Here is a 25,523-nt window from a genome sequence, read left to right on the forward strand (position 1 = left end):
CAAATGTACTCGACGGACTCAGGTTGGGTTCTTTGCCCACCTCATACATGATCGGTCTGATCTCGTTCTCAGCCTGAGGTACAATAATAGACCCGAGACACGAGAGGCCCATCACCAGTAGTGCACCATCACACATCACACTTGCTAACGCCGTCACCATCTCATTTCCATGTGCATGGTCCCTCTCTCGCCCATCTGAGCGTGAGCGTGGGAACCGCGACTGGGACCGCAACCACACCACAGCGGCCACGTCACAACTGTGCAACCGTCACATCGTATCACGTAATACAGCAATGCAAACGACGCCGGGGCTCCCTTTTAATTCGAGGTCCTTGCCGTCAGCATCTCACCATACCTTCCTCTCTCCCTCGTGGTGTCGTAGGCGCTGAGAATTCTGGTCTGCTGGCCGGCCTCGTCGCCTGCTGAGAAGGCGTAGCCTCGCTGTTTCCTCATTCTTTGGACCTGGCGCACTTTCCGTACCGCCTTTTGGAACTGCTCCATGCGCGGCCGGTAGTCCTGGACGTTGTACTTCTGGATCTCCTGGACATGATGGTACGCCTGCGGGTAGTACATACGTTTGGCGTATTTCCAGGCAAAGTCGCGCAGGAGACATGCCGGCGGCAGGATGAGACACATGGCGTAGAACATGGGGGACGAAAACATGACGGGAATAATGCCGTCGAGCTCCGTCGAGAAGCCCGAGCCAATGTTGGGAGCGGCGTACGAGTATGCGGGGATGAAAGCTAACCAGATCACAAAGGACCCTGGGATCGCAAGTACTGTGTACTTAGTCCAGACATTGGTGATGAGCGCGGCTTTGCCGAGCACAACCAACAAAATCGCTGTGTACGTTGAAGTGCCCCATAGCCAGTGGCCGCCGATCTTGCCGTTTGACAGAACCAAATCATCGTAGAAGAAGTAGGACGAGAAGATATACGCCAGGATCGAGTGGTAGAAGCCGTTCGCCACCCACGACCAGAACGAGTGCATGCGGAAGAAGAGTCCTTTCTGGGTCAACTGGTATAGTTGTGGGTACCGATCCAGTAGTCTCGCTGAGATGAATTGGTCGAAGATGCCCATGGCGAAAGGGGGTAGAACCGTGAACAAGACGTTATAGAAGGATAGCGTCCACGACTCGTAGATGACCTGGCCTGAGAAAGCGTTCTGGAATGAATACTAAAGAAACACAGGGTTAGTGCTTGATCGGTCAGGACCCGCGTCACCGGCGTTCGACCTACCCAGAACTGTGTCATAAACATGGCGATATTTTTGTAGAAGGAGTACAGGATGACCTTGCTGATGCGCTGATAACTCCACGCTCCATGCACCAAGAGTAGTTTTCTCAGATAGCGAAATTGTCCAATCGCGACATCGGCGCTTCGTGCAGCCTGGAGACCTTCCACACCACTGATACCGACACCGACGTGGGCTGCTTGGATCATGGAGACATCATTGGCGCCATCTCCAACCGCTAGAAGAAGAGCCTTCAAATGCCGTTTGACTAGTTTGACGACCAGTGCCTTCTGCAGGGGCGACACTCTGCAGCATATGACGGCCCTGCACATGACAGCCAGGTCGAGGAACAACTTTTCCATGTCTTTCTCCAATGCGAACAACAAGGATTTCCCATCAATTACTAGGGCGAGTGTGTCATACTCGCCAGATGCGGCCTGACTGCGCACTGCATCATACTTCTTCTGCAGACTCTCCCTCGTCGCCGCAGATGATTCCTCATTGATGATGAGTAGAGTCATATCTTCGCTGATCAGTTTGCAACTCATTCCAATGTTGATGGCTGTCTCCTGTCTGTCGCCCGTGAGAACCCACACTTTGATTCCCGCGGTTTGCAACGTATGGATGGTTTCGGGCACTCCATCTTGTAGTCGGTCTTCAATGGCAGTTGCTCCTAGTAAAAAGAGATCATGCTCAATGATTTCTGCAGCCTTGTCGAGCTCCTCGGCACGATTTCCTCCAACGGTTGTGGCAGCCTTGTCGAAAATTTGTTTCCATTCCTGATATTCTTCCTCCGGGATTTCACGCATGGCAAGACAGAGCGTCCGTAGACCGTCCGTGGCATAGTCCTCCAGATGCTGCAATGTTACATCGACAATGGGGTTGTCTTTGGCCAATCGCTCCAGGATCACAGTGTCAGCTCCTTTACAATAGACCCGGATCTTGCCGTCCGGACATCGAAAGATTGTTGACATACGCTTCCGAGTCGAATTGAATTCACAAACTGCCAGAAGCTCGTACTCCAGGACTTGTCCGTCAACTTGGATAATCACAGCACGTGGTTTGCGAGCCACAAATTGATAGCCAAGCATCATGGCGCCCTCAACAAGAGCCCCCTCGTCAGGAGAAGCAGCCTGATATTTGATCTCAGACTTTTCGTCCTTGCGCTCAGGTATGACCGTATGGCAAGTGGACAAGAGTGTGAGAAAGTGGTGAATGGCAGACCTACTTGGATGCGTTTCAAGATTTTCTCCCAGTCGCTTGAAGTCATGGATTCCGCTGGTGTCATCAGGGCCAGCGGCTCTTCTGTCTTCGGGCACAATGCCTGCATATTGAATGCCGCCTATGGTGCATTGCCTGAATTCCATGACATTGCAGGTCAAAGTGCCGGTTTTGTCTGAAAAAATGTACTCAATCTGGCCCAATTCCTCCACGAGCGATGAGGTTCGACAGATTGTAGGGGTGTCGGTGTCGGGATAATAGATGTCGAGGTCGTTGTTGATAAGGAAAGCTTGATAGTATTTCACCAACTCAATTGTCACAAACAGGGATATCGGCACCAAATTAGAATAAAGGACCCAGTATGTGAAGATGTCCAAGAAAAATTGTGAGGCGGCGTTGAAACTGCCATAGTACAAGTATGTCAACTTCTCCCCAGCGGTCGACCGTACAATGATGTCTCCGATCGTGCTGATGGCACTCAGGACCAGGAGGATGGCCACGAGCATGAGAATTTGCTTATTGAGCATTCGCTCCACGTTGGTACGCTTGATGGGTGTCGCGGTCGCATTGCGCATCAGTTTCGTTTCATGGCCGGTGAAGACAACTACTCCATGCACCCACGGGGTGTTCCTGAGAGTTGCTCCCCTCAGTAGGAGTTGATCAGGCGTCAAAGGCAGCTCCTTCTCACGTCCTCCGCCAGCCATGGTTAAAGTGGCCTCGTAGGTGTACAGACTGCTGTTTGGTTGCTCCGACCGAACACGTCCAGCAAGTCGTCCAAGGTCCGCGGGACTGACCAGATGAGCCGTCTCCGGAATGGCTTGCTTGATTTTCAGGTTCGTCTCGCCGTCCAGGTTGGCCGTTTCAATGTAGCAGAGCCCTTCTGGCTCCGAACTAGCCAGAAGAACCAGATCTGCCGGAAACGGCTCTTCCGATTCGACTCGGACAATATCACCGACAGCAACGTTGATCCATTTCGTTTCCACAAAATTGGTGCCTTTGAGAACCTGGGCCTTTGAATCGTTCAGGGACTTGTCTGAAGTTTTTCGCTTGTAGTCCTCGACTAATTCCTTGATAGCAGAAACCAAGAGCACAATGATCAGGGGAACAATGGTTGTGTATCGATTCGTGGGAGAAACATTGGGTATCTGTTGGAGGACGGCGGTGAACAAGAAAAATAGGTTGGCGTACTTGGAGAATTGTTCCAGCAAGAATTTCGGAATGAACGTAGCTACGTTGTATTTGGCGGTGGAGATATGATTGTCGACCCATCTGTTTGCAGCATTACCCGTCGAGTTGTTGAGTTGGATGATTCTGGGACCGAGAGTAGATGGGTCGACTTTCTTCCTTCCAAACGCAGCTTTGACATTGTCGAAAGAGAACACTTTCTTTTCGTGAACAGGGTTTCTCTCTTCGGTTCCGGATGTGTCGACTCGTGAACCTTGCATACCCGCTTCTGTCAAGGGCAGGTTCATGTCGGAGTAATTGCTGTCTCGCATTCCAAGAATGCCTTTGGCCCTGTCGACCATTCCCGACATGGACATGATGCTGGTTCGATTTCCCCCATGATGGCCTCCGACAACTTTAACACCTCCGCCAGGTATATTATCATCCGACGGACCTCCGCCATCGTAATATTTGTACCCTCCGTCATCTTCACCGTACTCCTCGCCCTCTTCGTACTGTGCGTAGTTGTTCAACTCGGAGGTTTGAGAGTAATTCCGCGAGCCATCGGTCATGTAAGGGGCGGCAAAGGGCCGAGTAGGCAACGTTATCGGTTGGTGTTGGTCATGGGGTGCTCCTCTGCCTCCCCCGACGAAGTCGTCGTAACTAGTCGAAGGTCTCGGCTCGGGTTGGAATTCATCGGAGTCGTCAATGTTGTATCTCTGCAGCAATTGTGAATCATCCACAGGAGGTCGCTGTCCCGAACTGTAAACTGGCGTTGAACTCCCAATGTCGACAAGATTGTTGCTGTGATCCGAAGCTTCAGGCGCATTCGGCCTCCCGGCCATCTCTCGCGGCGGACAAACGATGTATGTGGTTGAAATGAACGGCTCTACCGTTCCATAGGGACTGGATGCGTAGGTCGGAATCATTCAGAGATGCCGCACGTCGTTATGGTCATGACCACAGGGGGGATTTGGGCGCGGGAGAGGAGATGTCAGCGTGGTTGGAGTGTTCAGTCTAGTCTGGGACGAGGCGTGGCGGGCGCAGGCGGAGCAGCTTGAAGTTGAGTGCCTGGCATTGCCAGCAGCCAGTGACAATAATGGAGTCAGCGGGCAGTTTGGGCCAACAACCGACGCACTAATGTTACAGCTGACATTCCCGCAATTCCGACGCAGACAGAGCGGAGCAGGAGTTGAACCCTGGGTGTTATACTCCAGGTATCTGTTACAATAGGTACGGAATATCCTGATTCCTTCTAGCTGCCTTCCGTGGAGTCGGGACGAACTCTCCTAACCGCCCTCCATCGACTGCTTGGGGCATAATCCATCAGGTTAATAATAACACCACCACCAAGAAGATCGGGCTTCTAGGTAACCAGCAGATTTTCACCAAGCCCCGTCCAGCATGTCCGATTCGTCGTGCAAGGAATGAAAGCCATACAATTTGTGGTAACCTGAGACCGGCACTGCCACACTGGCTCAATTAACTGGAGAGGGTACCACCAACAAGACTTGAGCCACCTCTCTTGCGTGTACACATCTACACTTCTTCCACGCTGATCATCTGTCGTTCTCAGCGCGTAATTCGGCGATCAGGCCGCCGACATCGCGTCTGGTTGCGTCCTCGGCCAACTTTCTGGCCACAAACCCATTGATCTCTTTGCCCTTGGCTAAGGCTGTAGTGGTGCATTTGAGGAGAACCAACGCATCTATCGCGCTCCCTCCCAGTTTTGCGACTTGACAGAGTTCCCAATCGTTGACCGTAAGAACCATTTCTGCTTCCCGGACCTGTTCTTCACTGCGTGTCGCATCCAGCAATATGGTCTCTCCTCCGTGGTAGAAACTGAAGGTGATACACACTGGATTGTGCATCATGCTCAGTGGGACGGGAACTCGTTCTGCCATGGTGTATATGGTCACATTCTCGCCATCGACGGACACATCAGGTCTTCGAAAGTGTCGCAGTGCTGCAACAATGGCAATACAAGACGCGTCAATGAGTCCGCCGTCGGAATCAAGAACATGGACATCAGCCCTGATAGACCAGCACTTGGCCCCTGCAATAATACATAATGATTCCGTGTCGATGGCATTGGATCTGCGTATGGCTTTTTCGAGTGTCCTAGAGAGGATGAGCTCCTGCTCGGTCTGCCTGCACGTTGTAAGTTAGCGGACGGCGAAAACCCAAGGAGAAAGAGTGCCCAACCTGCCAACTTCATACGCTGGAGAGGCGATGGGACTGAGTTCCGTGACAATACTAAAAACTCCCTCGAACTTGCGCTCTTCCAGAGGCTTCGTCACCTCAGCGGAAACCTGCACGTGAACTCTATACTCAACAATTCAGTATTGAGATGGAACTGAGACCGTGGAGTCACTCTAACCTTGTTTTGCCTAAACGTAGCGTGACTGTTCCATATTCGACTCCAAATTCTAGGTTCAGATCTCTCAGTTGGTCGAGACGCCGACCATCCACGCGGACATCTTGTCCAAGAGCTTCGAGGATGAAGTTCCGCTCGATATTCGATATATCGATCTCACGAGGCATTCTTTTGAGACAGCATCCAGCAACTATGATGGCTTATATTCGGGAGAACCAACATTGGCACAGAGTTCAACTGGCAGCTATCAGACGAGCGTATAGTCCTCAGCAGAATGTGTTGGCTGTGGGAGAAATGCCCCGTTCATGAGTTTGATCTTGTAGATGGGTTGATACATGAATCTGGAACTTTTTTCGCCCGCAGTGGCTTAACTTCGGGGCCAATCAGCGCCAAGTAAAAGACTAAGTCGTGGAGCTGCGGTCGGTGGTCTTCTCGATAGGTATCTTGAAGATCTGCAATATGGAACTTTTGTCCTCGCCTGCCAGACCTCAGAGTTGACCTTCTTTTCTCGCCTGGACCTTTTAATTCTCGATATATTGTTGGGTCTTTCTTCGTTGTAGCTCCCAGTCTCTCCTAGCACCACCATGACAACAGGTAAATGAGATTTCTGCGACGATTTAACTAGACCTACAGGCTGACTCTGCATCCAGCGCACCGGCCGACCTTCGACCCTGCACGTGGCAAAGAAGCTCAGAGGGGTACTGCGTACCATCAACGACTTCTTCCAGCACATACCTTCCTCAAAGTTCGGTGAGTCTTCTTCGTCTTCATTGCGCCGGCAAGACTCTAACATCGCCAGGCAACCGGGCCAAGGTGGAGCAGCAGATCCTCAAGATCGCGATCTAAGAGCAGAACTACTCGCGGCAGAAGCAGCCCACTTCGCAAAGACCAAGGGCACAACAGCCGAAGCTGCAAGTAGTCCCCCGCAGACCCTGAAACGCGAACTCGAGGGCCCCCCCAGCGATGACGAGAAAGAAGATCCCGAAGCGAAACGAAGAAGGATTCTAGAAGAGACGCGGGAAATTGACGCAGACTCTGGTGGCAGCGACAGCGAAAGTAGCGACGAGGAAAGCGACGAGGAAGACGAAACAGCCGAGTTGATGCGTGAACTGGAGAAGATCAAACGAGAACGAGCAGAGCAAAAAGCCAGGGAAGAGGCTGAACAGGCCAAAGAAGCCCAAGATCGGCGCGAAGAAGACATTGCACTCGGCAACCCATTACTCAATCCCAAAGCATTCAATGTCAAGAGGCGGTGGGACGACGACGTGATTTTCAAAAACCAGGCCAGAGGTACAGAGCAGAAGGGCAACAAGGAATTTGTCAATGTACGTCCATGCAGACTCCCAAGGCCATGGAAGGGTAGACTGACAAGCAACAGGACTTGCTACGATCGGATTTTCACAAAAAGTTCATGGTATGTCACCCTCGCCAACAATCCTGAGCAAACGTTGACTTGTTTCTAGTCCAAATATGTGCGGTAGTCGTGGGTGTAAGTCGCCACACATGATACTGATCTCGACGAGAGACACACATGTTGTAGTTGCACACTATCTCTAAGGAGCCCTTACCCTTATGATAGGGACAGCACGCTTGAGAAGCGCTTATGCGAGTGCTGCTGCTGAGAATGCTTGATGCTAGACGAGGGGCGGAGCGACTACCGTGGAGACCGAGTTCAGCTGAAGGGGGAGCAGAGCGGCCATCAAGCGTGGCGCTACGACACAAACCGGTTTAGGGCAAGCCACAAGGCAGGCAGGCTCTTCAGGGGCAGTGCTGAGTGCATTGCTGGCACTTGCCATGTCTTGCGAGGGGCTGCGGAGGGGTTGGATCTAGGATGAGGATGCTCTATCGCCATCGCCATCGCCATCACCATCGCCAACGCCAACAGTGCTCTGGTCGTGGATTGGATACTACTGGTCGTTGGTGGCCTGACTGGACCAGAGAAGCCGCGATGGGACGGCAAGACGCACGGCGGTGAAGGATGCGGGCAGGATTTGAAGCAAATCAAGGTACGGTACTACTCCGTACCTTGTGCTGGTACAAAATCAAGCATGCTAAGCACCGGGGGGGCCGTGTGGTGTGTGGAAGGGATGCGTCACAGTGGTCGGGATGCACGTCATGGCGGAGGCGAAGTGCAGAGCGTGACTTGAGGCTTCAGTGTCAGTGGTCGATGGAGCAACTGCGGGGAGCGGTGTCGTACCTTGTATGTAGATGACGAGCACGAAGATGGGCTGATGGGCCCTAAGCCCAACCCGAAGCTTCGACACCATCTCCGTCCCTCCTCTGGCACCTTTATCGAAACATGCTAACCGTGTGTTCTGTCTCTTGTGTGGCCAATTCAGCTTCAGCTCCTGTCAAAATGATGTCCGCTCCATGCTCCGTCTCAGCGGCAGAACAAATTCTTGAGCTGCATGGGTTGCTCGGGTCCACGCGTGCCCGGCCGGTGTTTGTGCTCCTCTCCTCCAATCTGAACCGAGCGCAGTGACGGATCTCTCCAGCCGGTGATACCTTGCAAGCTGAAGTTGCCTTCCACATGTGCCTTGTTTGATGCCGGGTCCTTCTACCAGTCATCGGCCATTGGCTGTGATCAGCGTTTCCGCGTTCCCTGGCTGCAACTGACGTGCTTGCTTGATTGCTTGCGCAAGAAGGTTGACCGTTCCTTCCTTGATTTCATACCCTCCGCTTGCCTTATAAATAAATGCCCCCGCTCTGTCAAGCCCTGGGGACGGTCATCCATCTTCACAGAACATTCTAACTGCACCCTCAAACCCACTTACTCAAAATCTTACACTGAACTAAAGGAGAGCCTGAGCAAACATGTCTTACAACGATGACAATGTAAGGACTCTGACCATCTGGCCTCCTGGCCCTCTTGGAGCTCGAAGTGCTAACATGCTTTAGCAACGTGGTGGCTCGTATGGCGGTGACAGCTATGGTGTACGCCTTCCCTCTATCCTCCTGTCCACGCTGGCTCACACTATCTAGTCCTCTGGTCAAGGCAACGACAGCTATGGCTCCTCTGGTCAAGGCAACGATAGCTATGGCTCCTCAGGCCGCACCGGCGGAGGCCTAGGATCCGACGATACCTACGGTAGTTCAGGTCGCACTGGAGGAACCTCGGGCGGCGGCTACGACGATTCTAGCCGCACCGGTGGCAGCTCCGGTGGCGGCTTCGGTGGCGACGATACCTACGGAGGCAGTGGCCGAACCGGAGGTGGCCTAGGAAATGATGACACTTACGGTAGCTCTGGAAACACTGGTGGGTTCGGCTCTGGCCAAGGCAATGATTTTGGTGGTAAGCTACCTTCTGTCCAAACAATCATCACTTGACCGTGCACAACATCTGATGGCAGATCTGCATACGTAGGCAGTGGCAGAACCGGTGGTCAATCCTCCGGTGGCTTCGGCACAAGTGATGACACCTACGGTTCGAGCACAGGCGGCAGCGGTGGCTATGGGGACGACCGCTCTGGATCTCGCCGAGATGACTTCGGCTCTGGTGGTCGCACTGGCGGCGGACTTGGTACGCATGACATACCCATTGGGGTCGAATCCCGAACATTTGTACTCATCTGACCTAGGCACCGATGATACTTACGGTGATGCCAGTCGTACTGGCGGTGGCTCTACTGGCAGTGACAACGATTATGTAAGGAGTCTTTGTGAATCTCTCCTTGTATGAACAGAACGACTAACCTTTCATGTTGCAGGGCTTGGGCTCGGGTCGCACTCAACAACAAAATCAAGGCGGCTATGGCGGTGGCAGCCGCGATGACGACTATTCAAGTGGTAAGGGGGGAGACTCTACCACCGGCAAAATCTTGGAGAAAGCCGGCAGTCTTTTCGGCAGCGGCAAGATCCAGGAGAAGGGTGCGGAGAAGAGACGTGATGCTGGTGGCGACGACTCCAACTATTGAACAATATCATTCCTTCAAGGCGAAAGCTGATGGATGCATGGAGGAAGGAGGAAAGACGTGAACTACTCCAAGAGGAGTACTCCCTAGTCTACCGAATGTATTGATACCTTCGCAAGGACGACGGATCCGATCGTTATCCAAATAGCAATACAAGTGCCACAAGTCTACAAGATATTTGTCCCATCATACTGTAATGAGGTGTTATAATTGTTGTATCTTTGATAATCACTCATACTTCAGGCCCGGCCAGTATGAATATGCCACCAAGGTATTGTGGACGCTTGTGGCAGTGGCAGCGTATGGCTATGGCTTTGGCTATTGTGGTGGTGGTGGTGGTGGTGGTGGTGGTGGGCTGGGTCAGTGCTATATCCCCTCGTATGATTAATAGGTGTTACGAGAGTGAGGATGAGGCTGGCACACGGGTCAGGGTTACAGCTCGTAGTAGGATCCCACACGTGTATCATTGTTTAGATTCACTATCCTTTGTGTGTTTGTGTGTGTGCAAGGCAAACCGTCAGGGTGACCTATTTAGATAGGTCACGGCCTCTCAGATGGTTGAGAGAAATCATCACTCCTTGCCACAACTCAAGCTTCTTCAATCATCGTCTCTCCCATCCCACCACACGAATCTCCACACCGGATTTCCCATCGTCATACCAAGCATCGTCGTCTTCTCCTGTATTCGTCGCCAGGCTGGTGCTGGAGGACGTCTGTCCTTGCGCGTCGCCACTGGCTGGTATCTCCTGGCCCTGGCACTGCGGCACCTCGACGCCGTCGACCCATTCCCTCAGCCGCTGCGGAGGCACGGGCTTCCATTTGGCGGACTTGATGCTCGGGTCGGCAGGCAGTGCGTCGGGAAAGAAGGTGTCACATTCGAAATCGACCTCCGGCCCGCCGTCGCCACCGCCGGCCTCGATGTTCGGGCAACGAACGCGCCGCACTTGGGTCTGCAGAATCCGCACGTCAAATTCGCCATCCGTTTCGCCGTCCGTATCGGTCTCGGTCCCCGTCGAGCGTTGACTGGTGGACGGGACAGCGGCTCCGGAGGATTTGTCGCGCTTGCCGACCCCGATAGTAGACATGGACGTAGACGCCAGCGACAGGATTTGGCTGTAGATCTCGGCGCCGCCGATGCAGAAGATTTTGTCGATTGATATGCCGGTGTCGCGACTTGGAGCCTCGGCTCCACCGCCGGTTGGAAGGGGGATGGGTGATGGGGAGGACAGGAGGACCAGCGTGGACGCGATGGAGGAGGAAACTAAGATCGGTGCCTGTGTCGAAGAAGACGAGGAGGAGGACGACGGCGTGACAATCGTAGTCGTAGTCGTGCCAGGTGTCGGGATGGTGTTCTTGGATATTTGCGGCCGGGTGTTGGCCCTCGCCGGCGAGGGAATCTCGCAGACCGTCCAGTCCACGTCGGCATTCTGCTTCTGAGACTTCAAGTCGTCTGCGATCTGCTGGCCCACGTCTCTGGGGTTGCTGCGCGTGATGACCAAGTTCAATCGGCCGGCCAGCGGACGGAACTTTGGTGGAATGCTCTCCCACGTCTTCCGACCCATTATGACGGCATTGAGGGTTCGGGTGCGGGTGGGTAGATTTGTCGATGGTGATGGTGATGTTGTTGGTGCTGCTGCTGCTGTCGTCGATGAAACTTGAGTAGTGGCTTTCCGGAAAAATGCCATGTCCGCCTTGATCGGGGGCCACGGCAGCCCGCCCGCCTGGCCAATGCCCATGGGCGGGTTGAGGCTCGTCGCGACAATCACGTAGATCGGCTTCGGGTGCACGGTGACGGGCCTGATGGTGGTGGTGGTGGTCTTGATGATCCGTTGAGCGGACGACTGCATTGTCGTCTCGTGGTCGTCGGCGTCGTCGCTGTCGTCCGTCACCTCGAAGGCTGTGCTGGGGAGTTCGGTGGGCGACGGCGGTGCTGAGAGGGTCGTCGACGGGGGTGTAGGGATTGTCGACATGGTTTGGTCGAAGGTGAGTGGTGAGAGATGAGAGTTGAGAGGTGAGTGATGAGATCTCAGTAGTGTGCAATGTAGGAGTGATTAGCACACAGTTGAGGCTTGTCTTCAATCCTGCTGTGGGGTGTCGATCGTGGTGTTCAAGTTGCAATTAATCTGTATCTCTATCCCTTATTTTGTCGTCGGTCGTCACCAAGCTTTGATATCAGCGCTGACAGTACTACGGGATGTTCCCCTTGTTTATGTCAACCGCGTTTGCCTTCTTTTCTCTGCTACCTTGCTTAGGAGAGCGACCGACCGTCTATAGTGGGAGTGCGTCGCGTGCATTCTCACGCCACATGCACGTACTAGGTAGGACTAGTTGTCGACAAGTGCGGCTGAGAAGCTGAGAATACTAGAATAGATTGAGAGAGTGCGTTGTCCTTTTCGGGCCAATGCGTCCGACGCGTTCTAGATCCCGCGCCAAATTCATTCTAGACCGCGACCAACCCGTCTCGTGTCTCCGAGACTGAGACGCGAGCTGATCTCAACATCGAATTGGAATTGCCGGTAATAGCACTCGGTGCACTACTGTTATTGTTATATTCCCGGTACTCCCAGGGTCTAATGCATGTGCGAAAATAAAGCAAGATCGGGTTACACGACGACTTCGATTTGCCCCAGGAGCAGCCGCCAGCTGTCAGGGACTGGTATATGGGTCGCTAGCTATGGTCTCCCAAAGACCTCACGAGCCTCATTTTCAACGCATAGCACCACCTGAGTGGCAGCAATGAGCTAGCCAGTCGAAGGAGCGACGTATAAAATGACTCCAGCCATCATCAATACTCAACGGTGCGTAGGCCTGCGAAAAGCGGTTGATGGCGCGTGGTATGAAGAATGTGGTAAGATAATGTTGCCGAGGGAAAGGCACTGCGGCATGAGAACTTCTCGGCTGGAATGATGGTGTCTTTCGTCTCAGGGGCTTGCGTGGATTTGGCCTGCCCGCCGTACATTGCGAACCATAGCTGCTGACCCTTGTGTAGTGGCATGACTGTGCTACCGGCGAAGTTGAGCATCTTTATTTCCCTCCGCTGTTCCAAAAGGACTGGCTGGTGAGGCCTGCCACAAACGTTCAGTTTCCAGTTGGTCCAGGCACTTTCAGCCTAGCTCAGGTCATCGACTCGTGGTACTTAGATGGGACAGAAACATCTTGTTCGTCTGTCCACGAGCTGAGGAATTTAACTGGGAACCTGGGGTAGAGTATACTCCGCTTCATCATAGAATCAGCGATACGAGTGGACCTGATGATTGCCCACCAAAACAAACCCCGAAATAGACACCAGAATCCTCTTCAACGGGGATGCAGAGTGGCTAAAGTTGAATGCCATATCTGATAGCGCATCATCCGTAGGCGGGGAAGATGCTGATGGCGGTGTCATGATTTGGTTTCCACTGTCTGTAAGCCCGTTCGAGTAGGGTCCAAAATTCATTCAATGAATACGCTGGATTGATGAGGGATCAACCGCCGTGTCCTGCTGTCTCTGTTTCCGGACCATCCAGTTCTAGCGTCGTCTCGTATTTCTCCAGGAATTTCTTAAATCCTTCTTCGACAACTCTGACGTCCTCCTCTAATTTCTGCCTCGCAGCCTCATCTCGTGGATTCTTGTCATCCTCATGATCTCTCTCCAGGGTGTCTAGTCCGCCAAACAGCCATATCTCCTTCATTGTTCGCGTCAGCACTAGGATCTCCTCCGCCGCTCGGATGACAGCTGCGGACTCAACGTCGAGTTGGAACTGTTGCACGGCAGTGTCTATGAGAGATGGAGGAGGCTGATCTCTCGTCGAGGCGGATGTTGTGGTCTCTGCGGCTGTTTCATCAAGGGCGACAGCGAAGATGTTCTCCAGTCTTTTGATCAAAGTGGTCGAGAGCGCAGTTATGCGAGCTTAAGTCAGATAGTTAGAATGAATATGCTCCAGGAGGTTGAGAATGAGAACAAAGAGCAGACTGGGGCAGAGCCTGGACGCAAAAGACGTGCACAATCAGGTTGGCTTACCTTGCAAGAACTTCGCGGTTGGCACAGCATCCTGTATGTTGTCTCTTCTCGCAGTGGAATCCATCTCAGAAATATTGTCTCATTGGGTACGCTCGAACAGAATAGTGTTGTATTAGGTTCTCCAAGAAGCAGCCTGTCCGCCCTTCGTGCTGTACCGACGCATTGAACTCGCCCCTCGTCCACGCAGCAAGTGGAGAAGGCAACGTTGTAAGCCGATATCTTCGATGCAGAGTTATGGAAACCCGATACAGCTTCTAGATAGGTGCTTGAGAGCCATGTCAGAATGGCAGTGCTTTATGCCGCGCGTATCACAAGTTGCAGTCTGCTAGAATTGAGCCTGCGGTACGCATGTGAGACGGCGTTTGAATGCGTGCCTCGAGAGATGCTCCGCGGTATATACTGCTACTGTCGAGTATTCAGATATTCCTGCAGCCAACTGTTTGATCTCACCTCACTTCGACGCTTACTTCTCACTCCCGACACCTACCAGGCTCCAGACCGCACAAACGAGTACGGGACAACCGGAGGTTTATGCATTTGCTATTTCCCGCTCTCAAACACAAGATAGGTCGTTGTGGTGGTGAAATTGTGCCAGGTACGGGTTTTCGCCTCTGGTTGGAAATGGCCAAGCAAGAAGTCTTCTTTTCGGCTTCGTCCTCGTCATCATCATGAATTGCTGCCTGGGGGCTCCATTTGAGTGCTTAAGAGGCTGTGCTATGTCTTAAATTACTTCAGTATCCAATCAACCAGCGGGGAATCGGCCCATGGATACAACGTCTCCCATATGTCTCTGGGGCGTCCCATCTCGAACAGCTGGCCCACAACTGTCTCAGACAGTGCCAGGCACTGTTCTCCACGGCTTCCCAGCATATCCGGCACAGCCTTACCTTTCCTCGCGCAGCTTACAACACAGCAATTCCCATCAGCTAACAGCAACACCAGACCTGACGTCAAGGCAAGCCTGGTGTCTTCTCTTTTGTGGGCCATACGCGTGGTTGCGGAGAAGGCTGGCCCTGATCTGCGAGGCGTTCGGTGTACACGAACGGGTATGCTCCAAACTGTCCTTTGAGACATGCATCCGCTTCCTCGGGACCAATTCCTGCTCCAACTGCAATCGAAAGGCTCAGCATCATGTCGCCGGCTCTTACGGCCGCTGGGGATCAGAGTATGCGGCTGCACAATCAAGGCAGATGGCACTGTCTGACAAAAATCCCCTTTGCGGATTCAGAGGTAACGTCGTTTCGGTCTCAATGCAAGCGCTTCGTCAGACTCATTCCTTTATCCTGTGAGTACTCGCAAGCGTTGCTATTCGTGTTGCCAGGCGTCTCTTGTCCTTCGCCTTCCTGGTCCGCAACTCCACCTAGGATGACCGCAGTCGTTCTACAGATGATTCCTGAGCACTGCCTCGCTCATATGGCGATGTAACTCCACAGAAGCACGAATGTGTTTATGTTCGCCTACAGGGATGATCAATAGCCAGGGTGTTCCGCTAGCTCGTCCCTCGATGATGCTGGGTTTGACCCACGGCTCTCTTCGATCGGTGCATGACAACCGAGTGACGAGCGCTCTCAGAAAACTATAAAGCATCGCTGCCGTTGGCTTTATATGGCTTACATTTTCTTCCCCCCGGGTCACTCACTGGTTTTATTTGATCTGAACTTAATAGTTTCAGGGCACGTTCGTTAAATTCTGCCCAATATGGCAGCTAAATCAATCGTTCTCATCTCCCTCCTGGCTCCTGCTTTTGGAGCAGTGCTTCCCAGAGGTCAAGAGACCTCCCAAACCGGCGGTCAACCATCTGTCGTGACTCAGTCGACACCAGAGGCTTCTACGACTGCCGAAACTGACCAAACCTGGGGTGACTGGACAAGTTCTGTCGTAGCCACCACGACTCAAATTGTACAAACACCGTCCACACAAGCAACGACTGTGTCTTCAAGCTGGGCTGATTGGTCTGGATTGTCATCCACAACACCCGAAGCAACAACATCAACTCAGTTGGCACAGACCTCTACTCAGCCGGCAACAGTCTCCTCAAGTTGGGGAGACTGGACGCAATCATCCAGCACATTGGTGCAGACCTCGACCCAACCAGCAAATAGTCAAACAACGACTAAGCCTGAAGCGACTTCCAGCATTTGGGGTGATTGGACTACATCTTCGGTCCAAACTACCACCTTGGTCACTTCTTCCCAGGTACAGGAAAGCGGATCGGCTGGTTGGTCTGACTGGGCAAGCTCAACTAGCGGGAAGATCACCACCACATCTCAGACAACCCCCGTCGGAACGCAGCCTCAAGGCTCAGCAAGCTCTGGCTGGAATGATTGGACAACATCGCAAACATCCCAACCAGTGAAGGCGACTTCCATTGTCAGCTCTTCTGGATGGTCAGATTGGCAGTCGACTAAGCCATCCCAACCCGCGGTCGAAACTTCCAAGGCTTCCACTACTAGTCAGGCTTCTTCAGGTTGGTCTGACTGGCAAACAGTTCCAGCCTCTTCCAAAACCATTGAAACGACTTCCATTGTGTGGAGCGACTGGCAGACCTCTACAAAACCAGAGACTACCCCAACACCAGCACCGACCACCACCCCATCCAAGGCTCCTGAGGCAAGTAAGAGCTCTCAAGGTTGGGGAGACTGGCAATCAAGCAGCGCTCAACCGGTCACATTGTCAACCACTCCCGCTCCAGCCCCGAGTTCTGCGACTGCTCCGGCTCCTTCCAAGTCCCAGGGATGGAATGACTGGCAATCCAGCTCTGTAGCCCCAACGCCTGAGAAGAGCTCAGCTACTGCTCCATCCCCATCCCCATCCCAGTCCCATGGATGGAGCGATTGGCAGTCCAGCTCTGTAGCTCCGGCACCAGAGAAGAGCAGTGCACCTGCTCCGACCCCTTCAAAATCCCAAGGATGGAATGACTGGCAGTCCAGCTCTGCAGCTCCTGCACCTGTCCCTGCCACAACACCGGCTGAGGCAAAGACCACGCCCACACCTTCATCTAGCCAAGCACCCGCACCAGAACACAGTCAGAGCGTCGCCTGGGGAGACTGGAAGGGCAGCAGCTCCGTTGCGCCGGCCCCGACTGCGGCTCCCGCACCCTCGCCAAAAGAAGAGTGTCAGCAAGAAACCACGACCGTTTACATCACGCAGACGGTGACCAGCTTTGCCGGCGCTGCGCGGCCAACCGGCTCATGGGGGGCCGGAAAGAAACATGGCGGCGATAGCAATGGCCAAGGTCAGGGATGGAAAGACTGGAGCTAGATCGATCGCATGCATTAAGCATTCTCCCTTTCGTCTCGCCGAGTCTCCTGAGCACGTCGATTCTTTAAAAGCGACAGGCCGGAATATCAGGTTCTAAAAAGGCGATTTTGATTTTCTCTTCGCTTTTTTTTGCGCTTAGCTAAAGTCATTCCTTAATGTCTAACTTAAAACATTATTTCGACAATCGATGAATATAACTTATAGACTTCAGCACGAAAATATGTTTCTAAGCAGAGTTGCGTTGAATACTCGAAGCATAATAGCGCTAGAGTCATATATAATATATATATATGTGTGTGTGTGTGTGTGTGTGTGTGTGTGATTCTCGGTCGTCTTTCCTATATGTAACCATGGCCCCTTCAGTGAAAGTTCCAAAACTCCCACTCCCAGGCTACTGAAGCATTACCGACGGACTCGACTGACAATCTGCTCCGTTCTGTAGAGACTGCTGGGGCGGGGGAGACCCTCAGATCAACTTGGTAACCAACTTGCCCGTATTTGCGCCTTCAAACAATCTCAACCAGGTCCTAGGCACGTCCTCGAACTTTGTGGCGACGACCTGCTCGTTGTCGTTGGAGATCTTGAGCTTGCCGTCCTGCACGGCGCGCACGAAGATCTCCAGCGTCTCTTTGGCTTTGGCGAGGTAGTCGAGCACGATGAAGCCCCTGATGGACAGACGCATCGTGATGACCTGGAAGTAGTCTGCAAAAAGAACTTTGGATCAGCTTGGTTTGGTTTGGTTTGGTTTGGTTTGGTTTGCAAAAAGAAAAGAAATGGGACTTTGGATCAGCTTGCTTTGCTTTGTTTTGCTTTGCTTTACATGGAGGAAGAAAAAAAGCTGGTCGGGGCGAGCGGAACAGGAACAGGATCAAAGGTGGCGGGCTGGCTGGCTGGCCGGAAGGGGGGAATCTGCCACTGCATGTATAGTAAAGGAAAATACTTTGGCCACTGCATGTATAGTAAAGCAAAGTACTTTGAGCAGTTTTCAAAGTAAGGGTACGGGACTTACTCTTCAGCACGGTCGGCTCTTGCGAGTTGTAGGCGGAAATGGAGCCGCACGCGACCGAGACGCCGTTCCTCTTCAACCTGGCGAGCATCAGGTCGAGGATGTGGCCCTGGATATTGAGAATTGGTCAACTTCAAGTACGTCGGACAATCCTTAGGCAGTCTTCATTTCGGGGGTTGGAGTTGGGGGTGGACCTACGCCGACATTGTCAAAGTACAAGTCTACGAAGCCGTCGGTCGCTTTGACCAGGTCTTCTTCGAACGTGGCGCTGCGGTAGTTCAGGCATATGTCGGCACCGAGGCTCTCGACCCAGCGGCATTTGTCGTCCGTTCCGGCGATACCGATGACCTGAGAACAGCCGACGATCTGGGATGGTCAACAACAGCCACTGCACTCGACAGTCGACGGGATTCAACATGTGAACAGGCGGTACCGTGGAAAGACGGGTGGGTGAGACGGGTAGCACACACATTCTTTGCAATCTGTACGACCATGCTGCCTGTGGCGCCGGCTGCTCCAGAAACCACCACTCTCATGCCTCGCTGTGCCTCTCCGACGACGACAAGGCCGTAGTATGCCGTGAGACCCGGCCCGCCAAAGGCTCCCAGGTAGTGGGTGAGGCTTAGTCCGTTGGGCAGTGGGTTCCGAGGCTGGCAGCTAGCCGCGTCCAGGACGGCATACTCTGTCCAGTCGAGTGGAGCGAAGACAATGGTCCCTTGGGGCAGACTGGATGCGGTCGAGGCAATGACCTCGCCCAGACCAGAAGAGCCCATGGCCGCGTTGAGCTCGACCGGCGGCCGGTACAGGCGCTCCGGTGAGATGGACGACTCAATGCTCACGCGTTGTGCTGGGTCGTTGGACAGGAAGAGGGTCTTCACTAAAACCTGCTCCGGGCCCAAGGCCGGTAGGGGTCGTTCAACGAGCTTGAATGTAGCATTCTTATCGTCCGATGTCGTGAAGGTTGCGAGGCCTTTGGGATAGTTCGCAACAATCCAGGCTCGGGTGGAAGTCGGAATGGACGCCATCGTGAGGGCAGGGTACCGTCGCTATCGGTCCTCTCTGGATAGGTCCGAAGCCGACCGTGGAATGTCCTGTAGTGGTATTGATCAGTGAGACTCAGTACGCACCGGTGAGGTCTCAATCGAGCTCAGGATAACGATAACGTAGTGACAAAGGTACGAGTTTATTGTGGGCGGTTACTGTAGGCAGAGAAAACACAAGAAAGGGCGATTTCTTATCGAAACTGTGATGCTGACTAAATGTAGCAATCCCATCTCATGATGCTGTGTACTAGTAGTACAGAGGGAGTATCTTATATCTTGCTCGTTCGCTGGCTAAAGGTTGGTTCAGACGCGGACAGCCAACCGAGGTTGGAGAATGGTACGTAGTATGATTGGTGTAGTGTACCCGCCCGGTCGAGCCTCCGACTATCTTAGAGGCCCACGCATATCGAGGAGAACAGAATGCTTACCAATCCAGCAACATCAAACCGGTACAAGTCCGGGAGAGCTGGCTGTTGTTCCATACATGCCATATGGCATCCCATTCGAGGTCATAGCTAACCATCAGTAGCTATCTGTGAAGTATAGGGGGCCGGCTGATGGTGCTCCTGGCCAAGTTCGGGCCCTGGAAACATCGATATGTCCGTTGGTAGCAGTTGTACCTTGCACGACGGCCGTGTCCTCAAAATGCAAGTCGCGATGCAGATCAGACGGTGCTGGTTGATCGTGGGAGGCCACAAGCATAAAACTTCAATCTGCGGCCGTACTCCAATCCTCGGAATGTCTGCTGAAGCACAGCCGGATCCAGGCAGTCCTCAAATGACCCGCAGGGCGTGTCAGGTTCGTGTAGTCGTTGTATTGCCGGTAATCAACTTGCCAGAGGCCACCAGAACATGCTCAGAACCTCTAATGGGGAACTGCCCCGACATCATTTAGAGACACTGGGCCAGAGCGGTTCGGGTTCTGGGAGGTTCTCAGTGGTCTTAAGTCTCAACCATAGAGCCCATCCCACTCTTCTTCCTCATCCTCGGGAGAAGAGTTCTTCTTGATCTCTTCTAACAGTTTCTTTTTCCGATCCCTCTCGCGTTGCGCGAGGTCCTTTCTGTCGAGAGGACAGGTTCCGTTCAAGAGCAGCCAAGGTCTGATGCACTCAAGATCAAAAAGATGACTCGAATGGCAAGGAAGGCGCACCACAAGTGGGTGTGGATCGTCTACAAATGCATTTCCACAGATCGGGCATTCTGCGTCTTTCTTGATCGTCTTGATCTTGACACGCTCCAGTTCAGCAATGTATTCTTCTTCCACACCTTTCACTTCCCGAGGTGGTTGTTCAGCGGAGCTCATCAATGCCTCAATCATGTTTTGAAGGAGATCCGAGTCGGCATGCTCATTTTCTCTTTGTATGGCTTGGAATGCTTCGGCAAGGGAGGTGAATGCGGCTGACACATCCCCCGGTACGGGAAGGGCGTATTCTCGTGCTCTCTCTTCTGGACGATCGGGTGTGATTTGGGACAGATGATTGAAAAAGGAAGAAAGATCTGGTCTGCGAGGACGGGTTTCGGATTGCTCTGTTCGATCAATCCCATGTTCGGCTGATGTTCCGGCGTCAGCATTGTGTTGTAGGAGCCCCAAGATAGACGTCCTTACTCTCATAGCTTGCCATTATTGCAACGGCTGGTAGTAGGACTAGGCAGTCAAATACAAGTGGGTAGAAGGTGGACGGCGTCCGAGGAGGGGAAGACGAGGTGCAACGAGGAATTTAAGTGCTGCGAACAACCCAGGCACGAGTTGATGGCGTGGCACGAAGGGCCTGCATGCGGCAGGGAGCCGATTAAGGAAGCCTGTACGGATGTATGGAGACGAACACCAGTCCGGAGGAGCTCAGTCGACTAAATCCAGGCGCCCAAGGAGAATACAATAGGTAGTAGTAGTGGGTAGTAGGCAGAACAAATGAAGGGTCGTGCGTACCGTTATATGTGTAGGAAATACCAACCTAGCACCTATAGCACCTACCTAGACACCTACTAGGCACCTACTAGGTATTAATAGTCGGCGCCACAAACTAATGGCGCCACAGACGCCACAGACGCCGCCGTGGTGGTGTTCAGGTTGCTGACAAGATCAGCCACAAGCTCCAGCCACTTCCCGTGCCAGCCGCAATCCGCTTCAACCTCAACCGTACCATCACGACCTGAATCAAATACTCTCCTCCTTCTCCTCCTTCTCCCCATCTAGATCTGCATCACCAATGCCACTGTGACTAGCTCCCTCATCGGAGCCCTCCATCAGTTCCCTCCCTGTCACAATGTCGCGTCCTCCCGACCCATGATCCATCAGTAAGACCACCATCGCGCCCATGGAGGCCGACTGGGATGAAATCACTCGCATCGCAGTGCCCTCTTCTGGCCTGCATGCAATTCCCACACCGGCCAGCGCTGTGGCCTTTGATGATCAACAAGAACTCTTGTGGGTTGGCAACGATCAGGTAAGTGTAGGAGATCGTCGAGGCCATTACCAACCCCCACGTAGGACTCACACCTCCATTCTAGGGACGAGTGACGGCTTTCTATGGGCCGGAGTTGCAGCGATATGTTTCTATCAAGGCTCATCTCGGCGAAGGGCCCGTCAAGCAGTTCTTAGTCCACGAAAAAGGGATTGTGTCCATCTCGGCCTCAAGTGTCCATCTCGTCACTCGCAGAGGTCTGACTCAATGGCACATCTCCCACCCACTGATGGTTGATCTGCGATGTATGACCTTTGCGTCGTCCGCCAACCTCATCATAGTGGCAGGATGTCAGAGTACCTTCTTCACCATTGACATAGACAAGGGTCAAGTGGTGTCCGAACATGCCGCTCAGGCCAAATACACGATTCTGAAGAAGAGTCGACATATATGTGCAGCTACTGACGATGGCAATGTGCATGTCCTCAGCCTGAACGACTATTCGCTACTCAAAACATGGAAAGCACACTCTACCGCCGTCAACGACATGGATGCACGCAACGATTTCCTGGTCACATGTGGCTTCTCCATCCGACAACTGGGTGTCCCTATTGTTGATCCGTTGGCAAACGTCTACGATCTGAAAACCCTCACGTCTCTACCCCCAATTCCCTTCCACGCAGGGGCTGCATATGTCCGCATGCACCCGAAACTGCAAACAACGAGCTTTGTCGCATCGCAAACGGGCCAAATGCAGGTGGTGGACTTGATGAATCCAGTCAACGTCATGCTCAAGCAAGCAAACGTCCAGTTCATGCTGGGCATGGAAATAGCTCCCTCCGGCGACGCTTTAGTCATTACAGATACGAACGGCCTAATATACCTCTGGGGCTCTCCTTCCAAGGTCCGTTTCAACAACATCAGCAAAGAAACCGACTTCGCAGAGCCAACTCCGCCTCCGACTGCCCACATTGACTGGAATGAGACGCCACTCAACGCAATTGGAATCCCATACTATTCTGAGCCATTACTGTCGGCATGGCCTAGTCACATGGTCTTTGAGGTTGGTGCACCACCTGTGCCGGTGGACCCTTCTCTCTATCCTCACATGCAGCCAGCCGAGATGGGTCATTACGCCCCCAATCTCAATCCAAGAAAGCTTCGGCGGTATCAAGTCGAAGATAAGAGGGCAGGCCAAGCAACTACTTCAATTGCTGCACCCAAGTTTCTCAGTGAAAGGGCGAAAGAAGCGACCGGGAACGGAAATGGCAGGAAGCTCTCCGATGCAGCCGAATCTTTAGCAGGGATTTCTCTCAATGGACGAGCCCAAACCGATGAGGAACGGATGCTCAAGTACAGCAATGTCGAGATCAAGTACAGCAGGTTCGGAGTTGACGACTTCGACTTTCGATATTACAACAAAACGCCTTATTCCGGGTTGGAAACCCACATTGCGAACTCTTTCGTCAACTCCCTCTTGCAGCTCTATCGGTTCATCCCTCTGGTTCGCAATGTCGCCCTACAGCACGCGGCTACCTCGTGTGTTTCAGGAAACTGCCTTCTTTGCGAGTTCGGATTTCTATTTGACATGCTGGAAAAGGCAAAAGGACAGAACTGCCAGGCAACAAATCTCCTCCGAGCATTCGGCGCCTCTAGAGAAGCTGCGAATCTCGGTCTCTTCGAGCAACTATCCCTGGCTAATGGGACCCCACTGTCTACCACGATTCAAGCCGTAAATCGATTCTTCTTGAAACAGATGGCGCACGATTATGCGACAATGGCCACCAACAGCGACGGCATCGACGAAATAATGGCCACCAATGCCTTTGAAGCAATTCGTTGCATCTACTGCAACAACGAAACAACGAAAACGGCCAGCACGTATGTGCATGACATGATCTATCCTCAACTCGACCCCAAACATTCGGCCAAATACCTCAAGTTCTCCTCGATTCTCAAAACGACCATTGAACGAGAAGCAAAGAACAGAGGGTGGTGCAGCCGATGTCGAAGATATCAACAACTCGCCATCCGAAAAACGATTCGGCATTTACCGTCTGTGCTGATGATCAATTCGGCCTTGGCCAGTAGCCCGGCGATGCGTGTATTATGGGAAACTCCAGGCTGGCTTCCGTCCGAGATAGGCATCATCATCCAAGACAGGAACGTATACTGTTTCGAGGGACCGGATCTTGCACTGCATTTGCGAAACAGGTCGCCGAACCTGGTCGTCTACGAGCTTGTCGGCTTCGTGGCTGAAATCGATACCAGTGAAAGACATCAGCCTCATCTCATCAGCATGGTGAACGTCGAGGTTTCTAGCACCGGACCCGAAATCGCCCAAACCCATAAGGTGTTTCCCAACTGGCATCTGTTCAATGACTTCTTGGTGACACCTGTGGATCCCCGAGAAGCGTTGCATTTCAACCAGAACTGGAAGATGGCCAGTGTGGTAGCTTACCAAGTCAAGAGTGCCCATGGCAAGCTTGACCACTCCTGGAAAGAGAACATGGACACCACTTTACTTTACCAACATTATAGTATCAACGGGCTCTACCCCATTGACGAATGCAAGATCCTGACGCCAGATGAACACCCACAACATGGAACGCCGATTGCTCTAGACACGGAATTCGTCGAACTGGAGAAGGCCGAAATCAATGTCAAGGCCGATGGGACTCAAGAGACCATTCGGCCGGCCAAATCCGGCCTTGCTCGAGTTAGCGTCCTGCGTGGACAAGGAGAAATGGAGGGAGAGCCCTTTATCGACGATTATATCACCATCTACGAACCGATTGTCGATTACAAGACACAATACTCTGGAATCCGGCCGGGCGACCTCGACCCCCAGGTTTCGCCTCACAATCTTGTTCCTCTCAAGGTGGCGTACAAAAAGTTGTGGATTCTACTCAATTTGGGCTGCGTCTTCGTCGGACACGGATTGGCATCGGATTTCCGTAAAGTCAACATCCATGTCCCGAAGAGTCAGACGGTTGACACGCAATTTCTGTTTCTGGCCCCGGGCAAGAACCGGCGATTTTCACTACGGTACCTGGCCTGGGCCGTGTTTAAGGAATACATCCAGGAAGAAACATATGACGAGGCCCAGGCGGATGGACATGACAGCATCGAGGACGCGCGCATGGCGTTACGACTGTGGCGGAAGTATCAGGAATACGACGACGCAGGGATTGTGGAACAGATGATAGAAGACATCTATCGTAAAGGTGTCAAGTACGGCTGGAAGCCTCCGTCCCGAAGTATCGGAGGCACACAGTTACCCGATGGTGTTGGCACGGGAGCAGCTAACAGCGCCGTCCCGAGTGGAAGAAACACCCCAGATCTGATGTCGACGACTCCTTTGCCCATCTCACCACCGGCGCCTAGGGGCGGTGGGAGTATTGGAGGTGCGTTCAAATTGAATGCGGCGGGCGCGGGGACTTTTGTACCTGGCAATGGAATTATCAAGGAGAGTCCTCTGCGTTGACGGGGAATTGGAACCATGACAGAGGAAATGTGAGGATGAAGAGGCATTGACGACGGGGAGATCAATCGCTTAGCTCCCTGTGCTTCAGATATAAACAGAAATACAACGAATCAGTCAACTTCTGGTTTCCAGCAGATAAACGGAGACCTCTGTGTAGTGTAGATGTATATGCGTATGCCGGCGTCGTTGGATATGCCTGAAATGGTGAAAGGCCGGGGCATATCATATCACCATACTCGTACGTATGCCTGTCTCATCCACTAGTAGTAGCCTGAAGGCTTAGGCCCGGGAGATGACTGGCGCCCGTGGAGGCTTAGGGCGGTGAACTTGGTCGGCTAGGCCTTAGGGGCCTTAGGCTTAGGCTTAGGGGCCCCTTAGCCTACAAGGGCATTAGGCCTAGGGGCTTAGAAGCTATTTAT

At 52.9% G+C, this 25,523-nt stretch overlaps 10 protein-coding genes across 10 annotated transcripts; 4 read left to right on the forward strand and 6 right to left on the reverse strand.

The window, feature by feature from the left end:
• Positions 1-318: 318 nt before the first annotated feature.
• A1O3_01618 (phospholipid-translocating ATPase) lies at positions 319-4,463 on the reverse strand (the record flags this gene model as incomplete). The annotated part of the gene is made up of 2 exons (XM_007731762.1): positions 319-1,176; positions 1,239-4,463. 2 exons carry the CDS (start codon positions 4,461-4,463, stop codon positions 319-321), a joined length of 4,083 nt encoding a protein of 1,360 aa, XP_007729952.1.
• A 714-nt stretch (positions 4,464-5,177) lies between these two features.
• A1O3_01619 (exosome complex component RRP45) lies at positions 5,178-6,162 on the reverse strand (the record flags this gene model as incomplete). Its single annotated transcript, XM_007731763.1, has 3 exons — positions 5,178-5,769; positions 5,824-5,943; positions 5,999-6,162. The coding sequence occupies 3 exons, from the start codon at positions 6,160-6,162 to the stop codon at positions 5,178-5,180; spliced, it is 876 nt and encodes a 291-aa protein (XP_007729953.1).
• A 417-nt stretch (positions 6,163-6,579) lies between these two features.
• Positions 6,580-7,436, forward strand: A1O3_01620 (uncharacterized protein; the record flags this gene model as incomplete). Its single annotated transcript, XM_007731764.1, has 4 exons — positions 6,580-6,589; positions 6,646-6,745; positions 6,795-7,320; positions 7,374-7,436. 4 exons carry the CDS (start codon positions 6,580-6,582, stop codon positions 7,434-7,436), a joined length of 699 nt encoding a protein of 232 aa, XP_007729954.1.
• Positions 7,437-8,809: 1,373 nt separating this feature from the next.
• Positions 8,810-9,909, forward strand: A1O3_01621 (uncharacterized protein; the record flags this gene model as incomplete). Its single annotated transcript, XM_007731765.1, has 5 exons — positions 8,810-8,830; positions 8,894-8,929; positions 8,978-9,287; positions 9,364-9,641; positions 9,703-9,909. The coding sequence occupies 5 exons, from the start codon at positions 8,810-8,812 to the stop codon at positions 9,907-9,909; spliced, it is 852 nt and encodes a 283-aa protein (XP_007729955.1).
• Positions 9,910-10,508: 599 nt separating this feature from the next.
• A1O3_01622 (uncharacterized protein) lies at positions 10,509-11,876 on the reverse strand (the record flags this gene model as incomplete). Its single annotated transcript, XM_007731766.1, has 1 exon — positions 10,509-11,876. The coding sequence occupies one exon, from the start codon at positions 11,874-11,876 to the stop codon at positions 10,509-10,511; it is 1,368 nt and encodes a 455-aa protein (XP_007729956.1).
• Positions 11,877-13,370: 1,494 nt separating this feature from the next.
• A1O3_01623 (uncharacterized protein) lies at positions 13,371-13,970 on the reverse strand (the record flags this gene model as incomplete). Its single annotated transcript, XM_007731767.1, has 2 exons — positions 13,371-13,795; positions 13,907-13,970. The coding sequence occupies 2 exons, from the start codon at positions 13,968-13,970 to the stop codon at positions 13,371-13,373; spliced, it is 489 nt and encodes a 162-aa protein (XP_007729957.1).
• Positions 13,971-15,712: 1,742 nt separating this feature from the next.
• A1O3_01624 (uncharacterized protein) lies at positions 15,713-17,167 on the forward strand (the record flags this gene model as incomplete). The annotated part of the gene is made up of 1 exon (XM_007731768.1): positions 15,713-17,167. A coding segment is annotated over one exon (1,455 nt), but the record flags the coding sequence as incomplete, so codon positions are not given.
• Positions 17,168-17,633: 466 nt separating this feature from the next.
• Positions 17,634-19,198, reverse strand: A1O3_01625 (uncharacterized protein; the record flags this gene model as incomplete). Its single annotated transcript, XM_007731769.1, has 4 exons — positions 17,634-17,869; positions 18,177-18,282; positions 18,372-18,539; positions 18,644-19,198. 4 exons carry the CDS (start codon positions 19,196-19,198, stop codon positions 17,634-17,636), a joined length of 1,065 nt encoding a protein of 354 aa, XP_007729959.1.
• Positions 19,199-20,164: 966 nt separating this feature from the next.
• A1O3_01626 (uncharacterized protein) lies at positions 20,165-20,837 on the reverse strand (the record flags this gene model as incomplete). Its single annotated transcript, XM_007731770.1, has 2 exons — positions 20,165-20,766; positions 20,822-20,837. 2 exons carry the CDS (start codon positions 20,835-20,837, stop codon positions 20,165-20,167), a joined length of 618 nt encoding a protein of 205 aa, XP_007729960.1.
• A 693-nt stretch (positions 20,838-21,530) lies between these two features.
• On the forward strand, positions 21,531-25,104 carry A1O3_01627 (PAB-dependent poly(A)-specific ribonuclease subunit pan2; the record flags this gene model as incomplete). The annotated part of the gene is made up of 2 exons (XM_007731771.1): positions 21,531-21,659; positions 21,724-25,104. 2 exons carry the CDS (start codon positions 21,531-21,533, stop codon positions 25,102-25,104), a joined length of 3,510 nt encoding a protein of 1,169 aa, XP_007729961.1.
• Between the last annotated feature and the right edge of the window lie 419 nt (positions 25,105-25,523).

The sequence above is a fragment of the Capronia epimyces genome (assembly GCF_000585565.1).
Source record: "Capronia epimyces CBS 606.96 chromosome Unknown aczIQ-supercont1.1, whole genome shotgun sequence".
Classification (NCBI taxonomy): domain Eukaryota; kingdom Fungi; phylum Ascomycota; class Eurotiomycetes; order Chaetothyriales; family Herpotrichiellaceae; genus Capronia; species Capronia epimyces.